The sequence below is a fragment of the Chrysemys picta genome, chromosome 2, assembly GCF_011386835.1.
Source record: "Chrysemys picta bellii isolate R12L10 chromosome 2, ASM1138683v2, whole genome shotgun sequence".
Taxonomy (NCBI): Eukaryota; Metazoa; Chordata; order Testudines; family Emydidae; genus Chrysemys; species Chrysemys picta.
This window is the reverse complement of record NC_088792.1, coordinates 87,340,409-87,362,993: the sequence shown is the minus strand read 5'-3', so window position 1 is coordinate 87,362,993 and position 22,585 is coordinate 87,340,409. Positions and strand designations below refer to the sequence as shown.

The window sequence follows — 22,585 nt, the reverse complement described above, 5'->3', positions numbered from 1 at the left end:
TGTGAAGGCCAAGACCATAACTGGGTTCAAAAAAGAACCAGATAAATTCATGGAGGATCGGTCCATCAATGGCTTTTAGCCAGGATGGGCAGGAATGGTGTCCCTAGCTTCTGTTTGCTAGAAGCTGGGAATGAGCGACAGGGGATGGATCACTTGATGATTACCTGCTCTGTTCATTCCCTCTGAGGCACCTGGCACTGGCCACTGTCAGAAGGCAGGATATTGGACTAGATGGACCTTTGGTATGACCCAGTAGGGCCATTCTTATGATGTAAGTGCCTTGTTATGTCAACACAGTCAAAGCACCTCCCCAAATGGTGTGGAACCATGGTTGTCCTACTGAGGTCAATGCAGTGCGAGTGTAGACACTGCATGACCTGTGTCAACTCTAACAGACTTTCAGCATCTGTCCCACAATGTCCCATTCTCTGCAACAGTGACCACTCTGGTTACAATTTTAAACTCCACTGCCTAGGGGTCACAGATACCAGAAGCCACCCCCACCTTTCAACATCCTCCCTCCCCCTCACATGTTGAGATGCCTTTTCCTGAGTGCAGATGTTGGTAAACGCATCTAGCAGCTCTCCCTTCTTGTGTGCAACTTCCCAGCCAACTGTGCTGGCCCCACACAGACAGAGAGGTATTAGATGTGCTCCAGGCTGGAGTAGACAGGTGCTTTGGATCTCCTGGGCCTGTGGGGAGAAGAGATTGTGCCGCATGAAAGTGAAGGAACTTCACAGGATGCCACAAGGTCAGAGAGCGCCACAATAGATCTGGTGCTGCGCCTCAGACCTGCTGCTTTTACAAGTTACTGCATGGCATACTTGGCAGAGACCCCACCAGCACCCCGCAGACCACTGTGGATACCTCCGAGGAACCCAAGACCGAGACATGTACAGCGAGGAGGAAGGAGTGTGGGGGAGACACAGCAGGGGATTCCAGTCATGCAGCAAGCCAGGACCTGTGTGAGACTCTGACACAGTTTAGCCAGTGCCACCAGGTGAGCGTTGATGAGCCTGCTGAAGGGGAAGGGAACTCGGTTAAGTGTGTATATGCATTTTTCTGTACGTTCTTTAAATTTAAAGATAGAACCTGGCCCAACCCCAAGTTAACAAGAGACAGGTATGGACTTTTCATTTCTTCATACAAGAGGAAGTAGCGGTACAAAAAACATAGGTAGAGTTATCTACTTGTCCCCAGCCTAACCCTACAGGGTAATGACATGTGCAGCATCTTGGTGTTGTGCGTAGGGATGTCCCTTTTATCCTCCTGAGAGATCCTGATGAAACTTTCATGGAGGTACTCTGCAGTCCTTTCCCAATGATTGCTAGGGATGGCAGCCTTATTTTTTCCTCCATGGCAGGACATTTCCCCATGCCATTCTGTGATGACTTTAGCTGGCACCATTGCAGTAAACAGGCTAGCAACATATGGGTCTGGGTTGCTTCAGGAAGCCAATAGTAGCTGTGCTCTCTGTGCCTTTGATACCTTCCAGAGTGAGACATCAGCTTAAAGCACCACTGCCTGTGGAAAATAGTGCCAGTGCTCAGTGCTCTATACTACTTATGGAATAGGGACCAAAATTATATAGCTTCATACGACGGAACATCCCCCACCCCTGGCACGCCGTACTCACCATGTCTGGGATTGGAGAGTGGTGCTGTGCAGAGTTGCTCCAAAGCCGAAGGGCCAATAAGCATGTCTTTTTAAAAAATGTTTATGGGAATAAGGAAAGGGAGTTTTGAAACTTATCTTTCCCTTTCCCTTGTGTCTGTAAATCCAATGGTACATCTGTCTGTTTTTATCAGCACCTTCTAGGGTGGCCGCTTTGAGGAGTTCCCCCTCCATACCTGCAGAATGCCTGATCCTGAGGAGGAGGAGAAAGAAGAGGACTGAGGAAGACTTATTCTACAAGATCCTGTCAGCCAGTGCTGCATCGGACCATGAACAAAGGGCTTGGAGAGCCTGTACGACCAACAGCATGGAGAAAGACCGAGAGGACAGGGAAAAAGGCCCAGGAGTCCAAGCAGGATAAGGAGTGGGAAATGCGTTAGGACATAATTGGTCTTCTCAGACAGCAGATTCAAATGCTGCTGGTTGTCCTGCAGGTCCCAAAATCTTGGATTCTCCATCCTTTGCACTATTTGGAGAACTTCATGGTCACTGTTCCAACACCCCACAACATACCTCATGGGGCGGATCGTTGCCTCTATCATTCCACGTGGGGAAGGAGGGAGGGTGGGGTAGCAAAGAAAATCATAGCTTCACATACACTGACCTATGAGGACCACGACTGGTATGTGTGTTTCCACAATGGACTACATTTGTGCATTCAAACAGACATAAAATTAGAAAGGAAGTAAACATTTGTTTTCACCTCGTTATGTTACACGTTTGTATTGCATTGTTTGTGGGGGTTTTTGTACATTGACTTTTTTGTACGGTTTTTCCCACTTAATAAATGTTTTTGGAGAATCAAATGATCTTTATTAGTTCACAACAAATATTGCAGAATGCATAGCGGTATTCAAAGCAAACAGTCCTTGTAAATGTACAGCAAGCACCATAGTATTCAAGTATTCATAGCTCCAGGAAAACAGCCAGTCATATTTATGAATATATAGCAAGCACTACACAATTCTGAGCAGCACCTGAAGTTCCAGGCCCAGAGAACACTACATCACAGAACACTACTGTGGCTGACTGCTAAAGGGCTCTTTCAAAGCCTCCTTCACTCCATAGCGCCATGTTGAGCTCTTGTAATAGCCCTTGAATCTGGCTGTTCAAACTCAGCAGTCAGCTGCTTCATGTCCGTCCTCCACCCTAGCAGCAGCTTATTCCCCTTTGTCTCACATGCTGGAAACTTGACTCCCTAGCTCCCAGAGATCCCTGAGTGAGTCATTTCTATCCCACAACATATTGTGAAAATTTCCCAAAAGGCATTGCACTGGATGGCAGTGTGTGTCACACTGAAATACCTACCCATAGTGCACCACACTTTACATCAACACACTCACTTCTGGTGAGTACGCGCAGCAGCAACACAAGCAGCAAAGTGTGCACCTGTGCCAGCGATATACAAACTTCAGTGGCTGTACATCAAGGTAACTTTCATCAACCACAGTTTGTAGTGTAGACATGGCCTTGTTCTGAAGTGCTGCCAGGATGTTTTTCCTCAAGTTCATTTTAGGTTTTCCTTATTTGCACCCTTTTATCCTAACTGCACCTCACTAAATACCTCCCCCACACTTGGAGTTTGCACTTTTATCACATTTCCCTATCCCTAAGTGGTACTCTTGAACTATGTGTGTTCCTCTCAATCTTTCCCTCTAGCATTCTGAGAGTTCTTGTTGCTCCTCTGAGCTCCTTCCACTTTGTCTTTGTTACTCTGTTGCACTTCAGCTCATCTACAACATGGAGTTGTTCCTGATTAACTTTGAAAGTGGGTTAAACGAAATGAGAATGAAGCACTCTTAATTCCATTTGTGGGCACTCTTTTTCTGGAGTGATTTAGGAAGAGCTATTGCACTGTAAATTCACACCCTACCTTCATCCACCTTAACTTTAAGGGTGGCTAGGCTCTTTTTTTCTTTCTAGTAATATTGTGCCCAGCCCTGAACATACTCCAGGTGCTGTCATACCAGAGCCATGTTAACTGTTACCTTTTTGGTGTCTGACATGCTGTTTGTGTAGACAGCCTAAAATCGCATTGGCTCCTTTTGCTGTCATGTTGCATTGCAAATACACATTTAATTAGCTGTTATTATCCCACCCACTGTCTAGCGTGGAAGGTTGGTTTTTTAAATAGTGACATGCATGGGTCCCAAAGTAACTGCTTGCACCCCCAATAATGGGATCCTAGAACTGGCCCAGTTCCTGGGTTTCTTTCTCTAGTGCTTCCATCGCCATAGTCTCTCAGCAGCTCTATGTTTCCAGGTTACTTCTGCCTATTGAGTGTACTTATTTAACTCATTCCCTTTCTTCTCCTCCTCCAGTGTACTAGATTTCATTTGATGCTGTCTCTCTTCCCTTCCCCTACCCCCAACTCCCTTTTCCTTCTTATTTCCTTCAATTCTGGCTAAAATCTTCTCTCAAGCTACACTTTAGGAATTTTTTATTTAGGCAATATGGTCCCTCATTTCCTGATAGCTGCAGTAGAGAATTTTAAAACACAAACTATAGTTAAAAAGAAATTGGTACTGCTCTTGATTGGAGAGAGTTTGCTTGTTGAGGAACTCTAGAGCCAAATGCCAACGGGGAGAAGACAGCAGTAACTTGAGAAGTCTGCAAAGGTTAAGAATCCATCAGATATCCACACCAAATGCATTTTAGTTATCACAGATGTCAAGCAAGGGTGTTGACACTGTTTTTGTGAAGTCCTCAGGGGCAATTGCCCTGTTTTGCAGCGCAGGGAAACCTTGGCACATGCCAACCTGCACCAGACCCTTGTTCCACCTCCTGCAAAACCACCTGCTGAGGTGCTGGCTGCACTTCCCCACATCTTTTCTTCTATGGATTCCTTGTCCGTAGCCACACAAAGTCATGGGACCCCCTCATTCACCTTCTCCTGGCATTGGCTTGGATGGCCATCCATCTGGCCGGGAGGTGGATGCTCAGTGGGGAGGTTTTCTGTTGCTGTGGGGCCTACTGTTCCCTAATTGTCTCTCACATCTGGGTAGAATTCCTCTGGGTGGTTTCCACTGACTCCTTTGCGGAGCAGTTGGTGGTGTTCAGGGTTCGCTACTTGGTGCCCCGCATCCAGTATCCTTGTTTTTTATTTCATCCCCCAGTTTTCCTGATTTACCATTTGTTTTTCCACTGAATCTATTTTCTGGGGTCTGTGGCCCCTCCCTCAGTTGAGGGTGTGAATGTTTTGTCCTGTGTTGACTTGGGCCCACCCTTCCAGAATTAAAGTAGGCCATTGCCTTTCAGCTGCATTAAATTCACTCAATTTAAAAGGTCTGTTTCAATTGGACAAGTATGCTGCTGCTTTGTCCATTTTGTGTTTTGACTTCTGACCTACCACCTGATGCTACATAAAGATGATTGTGTGTGTGTGCACGCGGAAATGTGGAAAGGTCATGTTTGAAGGTGAATGACCTGAAAACAATACCCGCATGCAAGAAATCTGGTTGAAACAAGGAAATGGGTGTACGTGGGAACAGGAAAGCATCTGTCTAGTGGTTAAAGTGTACTGTTAATTCAAAAGTAAAATGTTGTAAACAAATATCTGTATCTTGGTGCTAACAGCTTAGATTATTAAAAGTGAAAATTATAAAAGTCCAATTCATTGGTCAGTTTGTTACTCTCTTCTCTCTGTTTAGAGAATGAAAATAAAGTCAGTATCATTTTTGTGTATGCAGTCTGTTTCTCTTTCAGGTTCCCAGCACTGCAGGGTTTCAGACACTGTGAGGAGGCAAAGTGAAAGGGTTGATAGTTTTAAAAATACTTTTAATTGATTTCCCCCCCTCAAAATTACAAAATGTAAAGTGCAGTGTCCCTTTAAAAGCACAGAAGTAGGATTGTAGAACAATCTGGATTTTGTTCCTGGCTCTGTCAATGACTTCCTGTGTAATCAGTCTTTGCCAAGTCACTTAAGGTCAGATTCTAGTACCCGTACTGATCCTGGGTAGCACCTCACTAAAGTCAATGGAAGCCCTTGAGGAGTGAACCTATATTTATGGAGTTAAGATATCAGAATCTGGCCCTTAACTCTCTGTTCTAGTTTTTCCATCTGCTAGATGGAGATATTAATCATACAAGGGTGTGATGAGGCTAAGCTCACTGCTTGTAAATTGCTTTGAGATCCTCAGCTGAAAGGGGCTATAGAAGTACCCAGTATTACATGGAGTGCTAGTGTAAATTTATTGGTAATTGTCTTAGATCAGTGGTTCCCAAACTTTAACAACTCGTGAACCCTTTTCACGAAAATATCAAATCTTGCGAATTCCTTCCTAAAAATGAATATTTCCAGGGATTTTCTCCCTTACCTGAGTTCTAAATTATAGAAGCAGTGATCTTGAAATAAACAAATGATTTATGACACGCTTATTACACACTATTATTTCATTATTATTAATTTTATTACATTATGAAAACGGCAACACTCTTCCAAGATTTCACTCTTGTAGCTCATATCCCTTCGATTAAGCCTTCTACATGTTTCATCATGAAACAGCATGAAGGTATTTAAGAAGTTCCTCCTACAAGCATTCGGACCTTGAGCAGTCTAGGCAAACAATGCACGACTACAACAAAGCTTAAACTTCTGCCATGTAGTTGTGGTCATGGGGTTGGAGCTGCCGGCCCCTGCGCCCCACAGGGCCTGGGGTCCCTCTGTCTGCCATTACAGAATTTTTTTCTGAGAACCCCCTGATACATTTCGTGAACCACCAAGGGTTCACGAACCCCAGTTTGGGAACCACTGTCTTAGATTATAATGTAGGGGTTTGGTTGCAATATACATTGCTTTGTCTTTTTAACTTCATAGATAATATATATTATTTGGCAGAAGTTTGCTGTCTTTTTTTTGGCCATGTGTCTGAACAATTCTCCTTCCTTCACCCCTCCTGAAAATTGATTACGTTGTTTAATTTAGAGACTAATGGAAATTTAAGAGCATGGGCAACTGACCAGCCCCCCACTTATTAGAAACTAAGCTCTTAAACCTTTCAGATAACATACTCTTGCACATGGAGTTTGTGACATGTCTGTGTCAGTACTCAGGGCTGGTTGCGCCTTTTAGTTTTCAATGTGAAATTTAGCAGGAGAAGGGTCATTGCAATTCATTCCCTTTCCAAAGTGTGAATGAATTGATCAGTGACTTGATGTATTGAATGAGTCTTTAGAAGTCTCTGAATCAGTTCAGGTTCCTTGTTCCTGACTCTCACTGTCCTCTACCTTGTGTAGTCCGGTAGACCTGTGCAAAGTGATGCTACCAGCACAGAGTGATCATGTTTTACATCTGCTTGATGCAGATGAAAGACTATCCAAGGTGAAAGGCAGTGGAGAATCAAGCCACTTCAATGCAGCATTAAATATTGCCATCACTGCTTGGCCTACAAGTCTGCTGTGGTTCCTTTGCTCTTGCTTAGCTCAGCTCATTTGGCATGTGCTGGAAGCAACTCTGGGAAGCTTCATATTAAAATTCTGCTGCCAACTGGAAGAGGAGGAGTGGGAGGGTTTATCAGCCTCTGAAGCAGTCCCTTGAAATAGTACTTGACTTACCACTGAAAGGTCTTAAAATCATGTCCCACTGAAGAGCAACATCTTATCTTTTTGGAGTAGATCAAATTGCACCAAATGAGGCAAGCAGTCCAAAAATGCGCCCCAGAAATGAAGACCCAGGATTGCCCAATCCCCTCCCATTCCTGATCTCTGCAGCACATGTGCCCTGACAGGCGTGGCCTACTAGGTGAAGGTGGACTCTTTTTTAGCAAGGGTGGGGTGGACGGGACCTTGCATTGTCAATATAATATCACTGCAGGTTGTGCTTCGAAACATCCCAGAGACCTAGTGTACTGAAGAGTTTAATAAGCAGGATATTTTAACAGAAAACTGTTGTCCTTTTCATGGAGGTTGAAGTTCACACCTTGTAATCTTCTTGATACACAGAATGCATCCCAGAGGAGTTTTGGGATCGATTATGACAAGAGCTACTTCCTCAAGGATGGGAAACCATTCCGCTACATCTCGGGCAGCATTCATTACTCCCGTGTGCCCCGGTACTATTGGAAAGACCGTCTGTTGAAGATGAAGATGGCAGGGCTTGATGCTATTCAAACGTAAGTAACTATTGACTTTTGGGAGCAGTCTTAAACCAGAACAACGAGGGAGAGGTAGGCAAGCTAAGTGTACAAGGCAACCTCTTTTTGATTATAGCTGACAACACCCTAGAGAATCCAGGAGCGCTGCAAATATGTAGCTGAGCTGACAAATGCTCCACTTCAAACTGAAACAAGTTATATAACGCTCTACTTGCTATGCCTAATCTAATCTACAAAGCTTTTTATGATTTGGATCCTGTATCTTAAACTGCTTCTCTCCTTGTATTACAACTTGGCAGTTGAGATAAATTATGACACACTAGCCCACGTATATGTTCATGAGCAGGTGGGGAGTGCCTGCGTGTTTGGAACTTACTCCCTCCCATCTGACACCATACAGCTTGTCTGTTTTCTAAAGAGCCCTGTGAGGGGGATGGATGAGTGAGTGTGGGTGAGTGGATGAGAAAGGGGATTTGTTTGATGGTTCCAGACTGTCTCCTTGGGGGTTGAGTCCATCTTTATTTAGTGAGTTACAAAAACATACTAGTATTTCTAGAGCTGTTGGTCTGCTGCTCTTTTATTAATCTAAGCCAGTAGCCAATGACTCCTGCCATACCAAAAAAGAGCGATTAGTAGAGTATTTGCTGGGTGGCTCCTGGAGATGTTGCTTCAAAGTGTATGAATAGTTACTTTTAAATTTGGTTATAAATTGCAATAACAGTAATCCCAAATTGTTAAATGAATCTACACAGTGTCAACAGTTGGTCTGATTGCTCTTCTTTTCCTCTGTATCCTAACCTTGACTACCAACCTAGGTGTAGTAGTATGTGCTGCCTCTATGGCTCACGATCTCCAGAGTTTCTTATATGTTCCCCTCTGATTCTCTCTCACTTTTCTGCTCTGTTTCTTTCCTTTAAACCTTTTTGTTCCTTTCCTGCTATTTCAAATGCTTTCTCTTTCCTGTTCCTTTGAGATCCTTTATCTTCTCTCTATTATTCTGTACAATAGGTGATTGGTTTTTCTGATGGATCTTCCTTTGTGTGATGGACTGGCAGATGGGTGGCTCCTTCATACCTCTCCTCATGCTGCGTCCTGGCAAAATTATTGCGTTTTTATCCTGCTATTTTCTCTTTCTTCCCCGTTCTTTTTCCCTACTCATCTTTTTAAAATTTCTCTGCGTGTTGTTTGTTTTCACTGCTTTCTTGTCTTGTGGCTCCCATCCTTCCCTTTTCCCTCACTTAGCGAAAGGCTACACAGGATGCTTGGAGTGCTAGTGTCCATTGGTGGCTCTATGTGGCATGTGCTCTTGCAAAGAAAGGAAAGTAGGGCTGCAGAGGTATTCCCTGAGTATGTAGCGGTTGCTACTAGTTCAGGGATGACTGATAGGTACCTTCTTAAAGTACTTTTCTTACCTGTGCCACAGGAGCACGTTTACAGTGGGATGTGGGGTCACGCACAGGTGCTGACTTTTGTTTTTGCCAGTGGGTGCGCCTCTCTGCTCGCGCCTCTCCCCTCCCCCGTGCAAGCAGTGGGCGGGGCCTCAAGGTGCAGAGGCCAAGCAGGGATGGGGCCTTGGAGGGAAGAGGCCGAGCAGAAAAAGAGGTTGGCGGGGCCATGGTCCAGGCACTGCAGCTCACAAAATATTAATCCAGCTTTGCAGGTGCTGAGCACCCCCTATTATTTTTTCGGTGGGTGCTTGAGCCCTGAAGCACCCATGGAAGTCGGTGTGTAAGGGGTCGCATAATTTTCTTCACTACCATTACTGTTCTTTTCCATATGCTTTCCTTGGACTAGCCTCAGGTGGGTGGGGCTACTGCCTTTCAGGTTGGAGGATGTCTGAGGTAAGTCCCAGGAACTCTGTTGCTTGTGTGTGTGTGTGTGTGTGTGTTTATATATAAAATCAATCAGAAACTTTGCAGGTAGCCAGGCAAGCAAATTTTGATTAATGGGACTTAATGGTAACTTTTCACACTGACAAAAGAAAACTTGGATGTGGCTTGTGTGGGTTTTTAGTTAATGGGAGGGTGGGGAGGAAGATTGAGTGGATTTCTTTTTTTCTCCACTAATAAAACTTGGCTAAGATGAGTAAACTTCAAACGGATTTTACAAACTGTTCCCCTGTGAAAATTCGTGCTTACTTCTAGTTTTACCATTAAGTAAGTACTTTACTGATTTAGTTAACAATATAGACTGTGGAGAGTTATTTTTATGGAAGCTCAAATTCTGAGGGAAGTAGCTGTGTCTCAAGGAACTCCTTGCATACCCAGCAGAGCTTCCATATTTCATGGGATGAATGGCTGCAGCTTGACTCTTGGAACTTCAGTATTCCATGGAGATTGCAATTGCTGTATTCACAGACAGCTAAAAATAAATACTTTCCTGACATTGCCTTTCTGTGTAAACTGTTGGTATAGTTGCCAAAGGGTTGTTAGATGATCATGAATTGGAGAGAAGATAGCATGTGTATTCATGCATTGGAGAAATATTGGTACATAAGACAATCTCTCTTACAGTGTTGTTTGCACTATAAAAAACAGGAGTTTGAAAATCCCTGACTGAGACTACAGGTGATTTTTCGAAAGATGCAGTTAAGTAACTAACCACTAGATGGAGCCAGATATTTACAACACAGGAGAAACTAGTAGCAAAAAGGCTTCTTTGAAGAACCAACGGATACTGTTGGCTGCTCTCAATTTGTATGAAGGACGTTTGAACATCATAGTCTGTTTGTTTGTTTTTAATTTTGTTAGCTGGTGGCAGATACATTTATACCTTTTGGAAACTCATTCTCCAAGAAATGAAGTTTCAGTACTTTTTATTTTTTTTTAAAGTAGATATTAGTTCTTAAAATAAAATAATTCCAGGAGTTTTGTAAAAAACCTTGTATCTTTTTAAGGGCTTTAATGTTACACTGTTGGTTTTTAAACTGACTCCCCCACTTTGTAGGCAACTGGAAGAGAGAACACAGAACAGATATTATGTGGCCGGTTCAGCAACCTGGGATGTGCTGCTGTTCTCCACTTCATAAAGAATATAGTCTAAGCAATGGCAAAGTGTTTTAATGTAGAAAGCAAAAGAACTCTTTTCAGCAGTAGTAGTGACATGGTAAACGATGAAAAAAACACTGATTCATCACGATAGTGATGGTGGTATATGTGTTCTTTCAGTGGCTTTAACTTGTGGGACGATGAATGTGTTTTAAAAGTAAGGGTGTAGCTTTTTATTTATTTATTTTGTCAGCTTTAATAATCCTATCTTAAATGGAAGCAGTCAGCTTGCCCCTCATTAGCCTTTCAAATCCAGGCAAGAAAACAAAACTGACATTTAACATGCTTCCATTCATATTCAAATCCTTGGCTATAGAAGAGCCAAGTAATAAGGATATTGGAAACATTTTAGATAGGTTGGGAAGGCAATTAAAATTACTTGCAAAGCTGAAAGGATGCATCTTGGCTGCATGGAAAATTGGGCAGATTCCTCCCTTGTGTTACAAAATATCACAAGTACTTGTGGCACCTTAGAGACTAACAAATTTATTAGAGCATAAGCTTTCGTGGACTACAGCCCACTTCTTCGGATGCACTCTATATGCATCCGAAGAAGTGGGCTGTAGTCCACGAAAGCTTATGCTCTAATAAATTTGTTAGTCTCTAAGGTGCCACAAGTACTCCTGTTCTTTTTGCTGATACAGACTAACACGGCTGCTACTCTGAAAAATATCAGAAATTCTCCAGATTTGTAAGTAGTATATAACTTTTAAATACATACATTTATGTAATCCACGCATGTACTGGTTCTTGTTTTTCCTCTATCGACAAAAGGTATTATTGGCACTGCATTGTTCTCTTGGCTTTTTTTTACAAAACATAAAAACTTTTACCTTTAAAAAAAAAATAAAAATCCTAGAAGTGCTGTGTATGAGGCTTTCTGCTTGACTACCCACCACTTCTGTTTCACAATGACTTTTCACAGTTTTGAAGCTAGATGAGGATGCACAATGAATTATTTTTGCTTTTAATATATTTTATGACATTGATACTGTTAGAAAGGAAGAGTATGTGCAAAAAATACTGACTACATGAAAAAATAGAGACATCTGTTTCCCTTCTAAGTTCCTGATCATACTTGGTGCTAACTTTAGCATCTTCAGCTTCTAGAAGTGCCTTACAGGAGTTAGGTCCTAAATTCTTGTATTCTATTAGTTTGGAAGTAAATACATCTTTACAGAACTGTAAAGTTGAGGTGCACATAGTTTGTTTCCTTGGCATTAGATTAAGTCATTATTTGGCGTTCCTTTTTCATTCTAGTCTAAGTCACTTCTTATGGATGGTGTTTTCTTCACAGGTACGTGCCATGGAACTACCATGAATTCAAACCAGGAGTATATAACTTCTCTGGTGACCGAGATATAGAATATTTCCTGCAGCTAGCTAATGAAATTGGCTTGTTAGTAATACTAAGAGCTGGACCTTATATCTGCGCAGAATGGGACATGGTAAATTTGTATTTAAACTTTCTAATTTCTAGGCAGAATTAACATCTCATCTCTGTCTAATATGTGTCCTTCCTTTTGGTGGGGTGTGTGTGTGTGAGGGGGTTACAGTAGTAAAAGGATTCCCTACCACTGAACATATGGCCCAAGGCAGGATTCTTCATCTAGAATACTAAAAGTTGTGGGTTCAAGTTCTGCTTAAGTGACTTCCTATAGCCTCAAGCACGTTGGTCCTTAATATGGTCTTGGGTACTATAGGTCTAGGGTGACCAGATGTCCCGATTTTATAGGGACAGTCCTGATTCTTGGATCTTTTTCTTATATAGACTCCTATTACCCCCACCCCATCCCGATTTTTCACACTTCCTGTCTGGTCACCCTATGTAGGTTCCCAATGACTAGTACTTACTTGGTAATATCTATATAGTTATGGGATAGCTAGTTAAACTTATCCTTGTAATTCCTGAAAACGGTCATTGAAATGGTTTCCTTTCCCTTCACAGGGGGGTCTTCCAGCATGGTTATTAGAGAAAGAATCTATTGTTCTCCGATCTTCTGATTTAGGTAAGAAGCTCAAAAAGATTTATAAAAATGTTTCAATGGCAAGCAGACTTGGTGACCAAACTCTAGGGCAGGGGTCGGCAACCTTTCAGAAGTGATGTGCAGAGTCTTCATTTATTCACTCTAATTTAAGGTTTCATGTGCCAGTAACGCATTTTAACGTTTTTAGAAGGTCTCTTTCTATAAGTCTATAATATATAACTAAACTATTGTTGTATGTAAAGTAAATAAGGTTTTAAAAATGTTTATGAAGCTTCATTTAAAATTAAATTAAAATGCAGAGCCCCTTGGACACAGGACACAGGCAGTGTGAGTACCACTGAAAATCAGCTTGCATGCTGCCTTCGGCACACGTGCCATAGGTTGCCTACCCCTGCTGTAGGGTCAGGCAGTATTTTCAAATAAGGTATTTTGTTACTGTTTCTACTAAAAATTGGGGAATAACAAATGTGAATGCTCTCTGAATAAGGTTTTCATACTCGCTGAATACTTTTGCACTGTACATAAATGTATGGAAAAAATAAGGTAGGAACAGGGTGGAAAACAGCAAGACTACTTGTGTAAGGATTTGCAGGGTTGGACCCTTAAATTGTAAAGGATAATGTTCTATAAGGTAACTGGATATTTTTGTTTTGTGGGGACATTACCACCTGTTTTTAGACTGTACTATATTGGAATGATTCGGGTGTGGTCCTTGAAGCCACTTGACTTCCCTACGTACTGAGAGGCTGAAGTTATGAGCAAGTACAGGATGTCATCAGTTCATTATTTGTTGCTCTTGTACATGTTGTGCATACCCTTGGTATTTAGGGTATTTGTTACAAAAATATCCCATTTGTAGTTTGTTTTTGTTTTAAAGTAGATAAACTCTGGTCTGCCCACAACTTTCTCTTTGTATATTACAGATTACTTGGTAGCTGTAGAAAGGTGGATGGGTGTCTTGTTACCCAAAATGAAGCCTCATCTCTATCAGAATGGAGGGCCAGTTATTATGGTGCAGGTAATCCATTTCAAAAATCAAATGGGAACACTAACTATGTGAATGCAAAAGGCCTTTTGGTCACCATCATTGAATTATTAACAGTGCTTCCACAGGGATGTTTCCAGTAATGTACATGGGTGCTCTTTAAAATGTAAATAATATTTGCTCTCCATGATAACTGGGATTAAAATTAGTTAAATTTTAATCACAAACAAAAGGGTCTGGTGTCTGATAATATTTTAGTATGTTATCCTTGCCACATCTGCGGCCCACAATGATTCATAGATTCTAGGACTGGAAGGGACCTCGAGAGGTCATCGAGTCCAGTCCCCTGCCCGCATGGCAGGACCAAATACTGTCTAGACCATCCCTGATAGACATTTATCTAACCTACTCTTAAATATCTCCAGAGATGGAGATTCCACAACCTCCCTAGGCAATTTATTCCAGTGTTTAACCACCCTGACAGCTAGGAACTTTTTCCTAATGTCCAACCTAGACCTCCCTTGCTGCAGTTTAAACCCATTGCTTCTTGTTCTATCCTTAGAGGCTAAGGTGAACAAGTTTTCTCCCTCCTCCTTATGACACCCTTTTAAATACCTGAAAACTGCTATCAAGTCCCCTCTCAGTCTTCTCTTTTCCAAACTAAACAAACCCAATTCTTTCAGCCTTCCTTCATAGGTCATGTTCTCAAGACCTTTAATCATTCTTGTTGCTCTTCTCTGGACCCTTTCCAATTTCTCCACATCTTTTTTAAAATGCGGTGCCCAGAACTGGACACAATACTCCAGCTGAGGCCTAACCAGAGCAGAGTAGAGCGGAAGAATGACTTCTCGTGTCTTGCTCACAACACACCTGTTAATACACCCCAGAATCATGTTTGCTTTTTTTGCAACAGCATCACACTGTTGACTCATATTTAGCTTGTGGTCCACTATAACCCCTAGATCCCTTTCTGCCGTACTCCTTCCTAGACAGTCTCTTCCCATTCTGTATGTGTGAAATTGATTTTTCCTTCCTAAGTGGAGCACTTTGCATTTGTCTTTGTTAAACTTCATCCTGTTTAACTCAGACCATTTCTCCAATTTGTCCAGATCATTTTGAATTATGACCCTGTCCTCCAAAGCAGTTGCAATCCCTCCCAGTTTGGTATCATCCGCAAACTTAATAAGCGTACTTTCTATACCAATATCTAAGTCGTTGATGAAGATATTGAACAGAGCCGGTCCCAAAACAGAGCCCTGCAGTATCCCACTCGTTATGCCTTTCCAGCAGGATTGGGAACCATTAATAACAACTCTCTGAGTACGGTTATCCAGCCAGTTATGCACCCACCTTATAGTAGCCCCATCTAAATTGTATTTGCCTAGTTTATCGATAAGAATATCATGCGAGACCGTATCAAATGCCGTACTAAAGTCTAGGTATACCACATCCACAGCTTCACCCTTATCCACAAGGCTCGTTATCCTATCAAAGAAAGCTATCAGATTGGTTTGACATGATTTGTTCTTCACAAATCCATGCTGGCTGTTCCCTATCACCTTACCACCTTCCAAGTGTTTGCAGATGATTTCCTTAATTACTTGCTCCATTATCTTCCCTGGCACAGAAGTTAAACTAACTGGTCTGTAGTTTCCTGGGTTGTTTTTATTTCCCTTTTTATGATAAATAGGTTGAGAACAACTGCTCTAGAGTATCTAGCCTGACAAGACCTACTATAGCTAGAAATGAAAGAAAGATAAAATACCTTAAATATTTGTCCCTGGTGCTTCCACTGGTTATTACAGTGAACAAATTAAGCATTAAGGTTCAGATTTTGAAAGAAGGTTTCAAAGACGCACTTTCAGGGTGGATTGATTTAAATCAGCGATTTAAAGCATGATTTAATTCACCCAGTGGAAAACCTCAATTTAAAGCATCCATTTTAATCAATTTTTCAATTTCTACTTCAGTTATTTTCTAAAGAAAGGTGCATTTTTATTGGTTGATATAACATTAAAACATGTTGACTTACAACTAAATAGAGCCTTTACACTAGATTCGGTCCATCTTTTTGTGAGTACACTATAATTCTATATATTTATTTATGTAGTTATGTAGCTTAACATTTTCAGATTCTTATTAACTGTACATTTTTAGTATGTTAGAAAATAGTGAATGATGATTAACTTTTTGCTCATAATTTGTGTTAAGCCGCTGTGACAAAATTCCTCCCCTATCTTGGTGGGTCCTGTGCTTATTGGCGGATTTTCTTGCCTCAGAGATTCACCATGTGGGTTGGGGAACAGCCCAGAGACCTTCCCCTCTGGGAAGGCCTACAGTCCAGGTCAGTTGGGAGGTTTGGGGGGAACCCGGGCCCGCCCTCTACTCCGGGTTCCAGCCCAGGGCCCTATGGACTGCAGCTGTCTATAGTGTCTCCTGTAACAGCTGCATGACAGCTACAACTCCCTGGGCTACTTCCCCATGGCCGCCTCCAAACACCTTCCTTATTCTCACCATAGCACCTTCCTCCTGGTGTCTGATAGGGTTACCATACGTCCGATTTCCCCGGACATGTCCGGCTTTTTGGTGCTCAAATCCCTGTCCGGGGGGAATTTCCAAAGAGCCGGACATGTCCGGGGAAATAGGGAGGCATAAGCCAGGGCCCACCCAGCACGATCCGCCGGGTCTGCAGCGCAGCCCAGCTGCCCCAGCTACAATGCTCAGGCGGGGAACGGGGGAGGCTCGGGCTTCCCTCGCGGGCGGGGACCCCCCGGCCACTGGGGGACCCTTCCTGTGGCCCCGTTGCCCCTGGGAGCTGTTTCCGGCAGGGACAGACAGGCCGGGGAACGTGCTTGGCGCAGGAAGGAAGCTGCGGCAGGGGCTGCAGGGACCCGCGCTGCCGAATGTCTGAAGCCCCCAGCAGGCAGAGGATGCTGGGGGAGCAGGGCAGGCGGGGGCATAGAGGCTGCAGGGCGAGGAGGAGCAGGGCAGAGGGGTGCAGGAGCTGCAGGGTGAGTGGGCAGCAGGGGTCACAGAGGCTGCAGGGGCGGGGGGGTGCAGGGGAGGGCAGGTGGGGGTCACAGGCTGCAGGGGCGGGGGGGTGCAGGGGCTGCAGGGTGAGTGGGGAGCACGGGTCACAGAGGCTGCAAGGGCAGGGGGGTGCAGAGGCTGCAGGGCGAGTGGGGAGCAGGGGTCACAGAGGCTGCCGGGGTGGGGGGGTGCAGGGGCAGGGCAGGCGGGGGGCGCAGAGGCTGCAGGGGCTGCAGGGTGAGTGGGGAGCAGGGAAGCACTTAGCAACCCCCAACCAAGATCAGAGCAGGAGGGAGGAGGGGGAATGCAGGGTGCTCAGAGGAGGAGGCAGAGTTGGGGCAGGGGGGTTGGGGAAGGGGCGGGGTTGGAGTGGGGCTGGGGTGGAGCCGGGGGTGGGGAAGGGGTGGAGGTGGGGCAGGGCCAGGCCCCCATGGAGTGTCCTCTTTTTTCAGTGTTGAAATATGGTAACCCTAGTGTCTGATAACGCTTGTGCTCCTCAGTACGCCAGCAGCACACCCTCTCACTCTCAGCTCCTTATGCCTCTTGCTCCCAGCTCCTCACACTCCCCCCACAAACTGAAGTGAGCTCCTTTTTAAAACCTAGGTGCCCTGATTAGCCTGCCTTAATTGATTCTAACAGCTTCTTCTTAATTGGCTCCAGGTGTCCTAATTAGCCTGCCTGTCTTAACTCGTTCTAGCAGGTTCCTGATTACTCTAGTGCTCCCTGCTCTGGTCACTCAGGGAACAGAAAACTACTCATCCAGTGACCAGTATATTTGCCCTCTACCAGACTCCTGTACCCCACTGGTCTGGGTCTGTCACACCGCATTAGGTTGGTAACTGGAATTTAATTAAACACACAAAACAGCATATAAAATTTATTTTTATTAACCAAAACACTTTAAGTGATTTGGATATATAAACTTTGCTTATCAAAACAGGTTTCACATTTACAACAAATTAAGATTAGTTTACCCCTTAACATATTTTGTATTATATTCAGACTTAATTTTAAACAGGTTTATTTTTAAAAAGAAAAACTGTTTATAATTTAAATAATAAAAAAACCTGATTTAAATTTAAAAAATCCATTTTTTTTAAATCATCAGTTTTTATCTACCCTGCTCACTTTTATGCCTGCAGTTAGTCATGTATGCATATGATAGGGACTCAGCTACAAAACAAGTAGTTAAGAAAGTATGCCCTGTGTCTTGTTTGCAAAATTAGACAGTGGGATGAGGCCCATATAAACATTTCCCACTAATTTAGCCATGGATCTACTGGCTAGGATGGTGATTGTTTGTCAGAACAGGATATTGCAAGTAAAGAGATTTGGGTTTGACCCAACTTTGCTTCTAACTCACTGCGAAGCCTTAACCTCTCTGTGACTTCCTTTGTCAAACTGGGATAACAGTGCTTACCCATTTTTTGAAAGTACTTTGATATTGCTAGATGGATGCTAGGATAAAAGTACAGTATTGTTATTAACTGCGATTGGAGTTTCATGCATAGAACAATTTAACTGGATCTCAGTATTAAATCTCTTCAGTATTATGAACTGCTTTATTTTCATAGCCACATGAGCACTTTATGAATTATACTTTTGTTGTTAAAAAAGCTTTTGCAACTTATTATATATTTACATTTTAAGAAACTGGCTGAGATAATTTGCAAGAGCCCCAAACTCACTATTAATTACTACACTTAGGGGATATAGAGTCAAAGCTAAGACAAATCATTTGCTAAAGGCAAAAGTTAGCAGTTTTAACCAGGTATCCATATACTGGACTCTGAAATAGCTTGAGAAAGTCTATTGATAGCTAGTCAATCACTCCAGTTCTAATAAATTTGTTAGTCTCTAAGGTGCCACAAGTACTCCTGTTCTTTTTGCGGATACAGACTAACACGGCTGCTACTCTGAAACACTCCAGTTCTGTGATGCTGGCGGCTATACCAAGGCCCATCAATAAATGAATCAGTAGTGAGAGAAAAATATTACCATCTGAAAGCTGTTCAGGGATCTATGACAAATGAGTTCCTCATCTCGGTCAGGTCCCTAGTAGTGTCTTCATCACAAATGGCATCATTGCTCAGTCCCCCTACCAATTCATGCCTTTGCCTTCCGAGAACTTATTACCCTCCTAACTTCAGATGGACTCTCCAGAACACGGCTGAGGCCAATGGATGGCTTAACATGGGGAAGCTTGCACTGCAAATGATAGACTTGCTCTTTTTAATAAAAAAGCAGCTGGGCCCCTTTTAAGAAGGGCAGAATTCAAGTGAAGTGGAGGCAGAGGTGGAAGGTGAGAACAATCAAGCAGAAGTGCTTACAGAGCTGCTTTTATGTGATTAACGATCAGAACAACATGCCCCGCCTGAATTGCCTCCTGGCTACCTTTTGGGGTTTCACAGTCTTGGCCAGAGGGTTATTTTCTTAATTTTATTTTTCTGTTCAGACTTTGGTAATTGATTCAGGTAAGCCTGAGAGACACCTTTCCTCTTCTACATTTAGATAGTCCCTAGTCCTGAAGATCTTATAGTGTGCTAACACAATGCAGTCATGACCACGGCTCAGGGCTTTAACCTTCACCACAATACAAACAGTAATTCTAATAATAAGAAATCATTCAAGCTGACTCTTAATCCTCAGTCTTGGTGTAGGCAAGGGAGAGTGGTGCCTCTGTCAAGTTTCTGAGGAAACTTGGTTTAGTAGTACTTAGTTAGAAACACTTGAAAATACCTTACTATGTATGCATGCAAGTCGCTTACTTTCCTAAACTCTTTAAGGGCGCAACGTGAAGAACGTAGCTGAGCACAGGTTATTTGAAACTCCCTGACTCTTGTGGGATGGGATGGGAGGCCACTCTAACACATCAGCAAGGGTGGAGTCATTATGCCTACAGGCTGTCATTGTGGCCTGCTGGTCGTTCTGGGAATTAGCTCAGTCTTTTCGCAGGGCGCCCTCCTCCGGTGGTGTCTCGCCTGCTGTCACTTCTGCTCCGGACCCACGTCGCCTCAAGGATTGCGGCATCCTCTTCGGGACACAGCCCTCCGGCTGTGCCCCATTCCATTCCCCCCCGCACTTCCGGGGGAGCAGCAGTCCTCTGTCCAGCCACTTGCCTCATTGGCAAACTGCAGCCCTTCACTGGCCACTCTCCTCGGTGGCAAGTGGGGGGCGGAGGGGAAGAGACCCAGGCCCACCCACTACTCCAGGTCCCGACCCAGGGACCCTCTAGGCGGCAGCCATGCACTGCATCTCCATTAACCACCCCCCACCATCCATTTCCCTGGGCCACTTCCCCATAGCCCTAGCACCTTCTCTGCCCCTGTATCCGGGCTTCAGTCTTTAAGCCAGTCAGGCTGGAGCTCCCTCTTGCTCCCCTAACCCAGCCCTGCACTGCTCTGTTCAGGGTGCTGGTAGTTCCCTCAGCCCTTCAGGGACCCAGTCCTTTCTGCCTGGGCTCCCAAGAGGGAACTGACTCCTCTGCCCTGTAGCTGTCTTTATATATGGGCCTTCTCTGCCCTGATTGGCTGCTCCTTGCAGCCCCTCACTGATAGGCTGTCTGCTGCGCAGCCTCCCCAGGGCTGCTTTTAATCCTTTCTCCACCAGTGTGGAGCAGACGCCCCATCACGCAGGCAAAATGTGTAATAAAACAGACAATCTTCAAGTTACTTTATGTACGGTGTATGTGTATTCAGTAAAACATTTTGGGCCAAATTGCCCTCTGTGCAGGAATAATTGGAAATTCAGAAGTTTCCTGTGAGGCGTTTCCCTGGCATTGTTTCCTTGGCTTAGGGGCAGGACAAGGGGTTACCTTCCTGTGGATCTAGCTGAGGATCCCACTTGCCAAAAGTTATACAGCTGCCAAAATCCTTGGGGAAGTGCAGTCCCTAGCCATCCCCATGGAGAGCTCTGTTGCTGTGTACCACATCTTAAACTAAACAGGGCTCTGGATCCACGAACGACTCCAAATTGTGTGTGTATCGAACATCATTTATAATCCACTCCGTCAAATCATCAGTTGTGTGGGCAATTTTAAAGAGACAGTACTGGGCAAATTGCCAAAACCCAAGCTGTTTAGAAACAGTCGCAGGCCCAAGATGTTCCTCTTTCCCCAGTTCTGGTTTACAGTTGCAGCAGATACATTGGCATGGCAACCTCCCCAATATTTCCTTATCTTTCTCATAATAAAGTTATTTTTCACAAACAACTCTTGACTGCTTAAAACCTCAAATTCTTGCTTCGGTTGTCAACATGCAACTCACATCAAGCACGCTTCATCCACACTAGGCCTATAACATTACATGGATATGTCCATAAAAACAACTCTTTATAACAGATTGAGTTGAATTTTTGTTACCGTTGTTTTTATAAAAAAAATATAAAAGGGAGACAAAAATACTGAGTTAGACTAAGCGAAAAGGTCCAATAATACCACCCAAGGACTGTGTTAATATCACGATTGGTAAACAAGAGGCAAATGGAACCAGAAATGAATTAACTAAAACTGGTATGTTGGAAATTAGGCCTAATTGGTGAACAAAATAATGAGGGGATGGGTTACTCCACCCTTTACTCCCTTTTGGAGTACTTAAAAAGAGACTTTGGGGAGGCTCAAATAGGCTAGAAGATGGGTTGACTGAAAGGAGCGAGCTTTGTTATCATGACTGCCAACCCCACCATCTCCAGGGACCCTGGAATGTGCCATGACTCTGTTAGGCCTTCACCATCCTGATTCTGAGAGAGGTCCTGACCAGTCCAGGCCAGAGAGAGGGACCCAGATGACACCACCTTCTCTGGCTAAATCCCTAACGCTACCTGGCATATGGAACTTTGGTTTCTGCTGTCACTGCGCTCCATGTGTCCTCCTTCCCCACCTTATTTCTTCTTTTTCCTATCTCTCTTTCTTTGCCTTCTGTTTACTAAGAGTTTGGCTTAGCCAAACAAGACAGCATCTCTTGCAACAATGCTATGAGCCTGTGGCCCAGTAAGGCAACCAAAAGCAATGCCTTAAACAACCCACTGCTGCTACAAGTTTTCCAGGTCTTGGAATGACTGTGTGCTGGGCCTGTGTTTCACCAGCAGTGGGGTTGCAAGTGAAAATTAGCACCAGAGACAGAAGTTGCATTTTCTATCTTTGCTGTTCCTTTCACTCCCATTTTGCATGTGTGCCTTGTTTTCGCTTTACTTAAACAGGATCGGACTTCAGCAACAGCAGCAATAACAACAGCTCCAGTTCATCTCAACATGCTTCTCTTTTCCTCAAAAAGAATAGTTGATACCATCTAAAAACTGGCAAATGTTTTTTTCCCCTATAAAAGCTCTCTACAGGGAATAATGGATATTGTAAAGTATTAAGTAAGGCTTTAATTTGGGCATTTCAAATGCTATTACTTTTTTTCCTTTTCAGTATCTTTAATAAAAGGTTTAAAGATTTTTAATACTGGTGCATTTGCCACAGGACTAAGCAGGCCAAAATCTCTGTACTTGAACCCCCGAACCATGTTTAACTGTCTAGTGTTGTGCAGTGACAGGATCGTGTTAACTTCTTTGACTCTGTAGGCCCATTTATTCCATCAAAATTAACACATCTCCTCCCATCCCCATGTTAGCAGAGCTACAATAGAGCTTTGTCTGTTGTACTTGGGGCACACCGTTTACGAGTGAGACAGTGCTTAGACTAACGTTGTTTAAGCCAGTATTAACTAAGCCAGGGCATTCTTGTAGAATTGGGAGGTTGATGCTTTGGGATACAACCCCTCTCCAGAT

At 43.6% G+C, this 22,585-nt stretch overlaps 1 protein-coding gene across 2 annotated transcripts in view; it reads left to right on the top strand.

Moving 5' to 3' along the window:
• The window catches only part of GLB1 (galactosidase beta 1), an 84,147-nt gene that overhangs the window by 13,746 nt on the left and 47,816 nt on the right, over window positions 1–22,585 (top strand). For both annotated transcript variants that reach the window (XR_010599171.1, XM_005278567.4), the window contains exons 2-5: window positions 7,615–7,784; window positions 12,111–12,261; window positions 12,762–12,822; window positions 13,725–13,819. Coding sequence is in view for 1 of the 2 variants with exons in the window: in XM_005278567.4 (XP_005278624.2) it covers window positions 7,615–7,784; window positions 12,111–12,261; window positions 12,762–12,822; window positions 13,725–13,819 (477 nt within the window). In the remaining variant the exon portion in view is untranslated. The remainder of the gene's footprint in view (window positions 1–7,614; window positions 7,785–12,110; window positions 12,262–12,761; window positions 12,823–13,724; window positions 13,820–22,585) is intronic.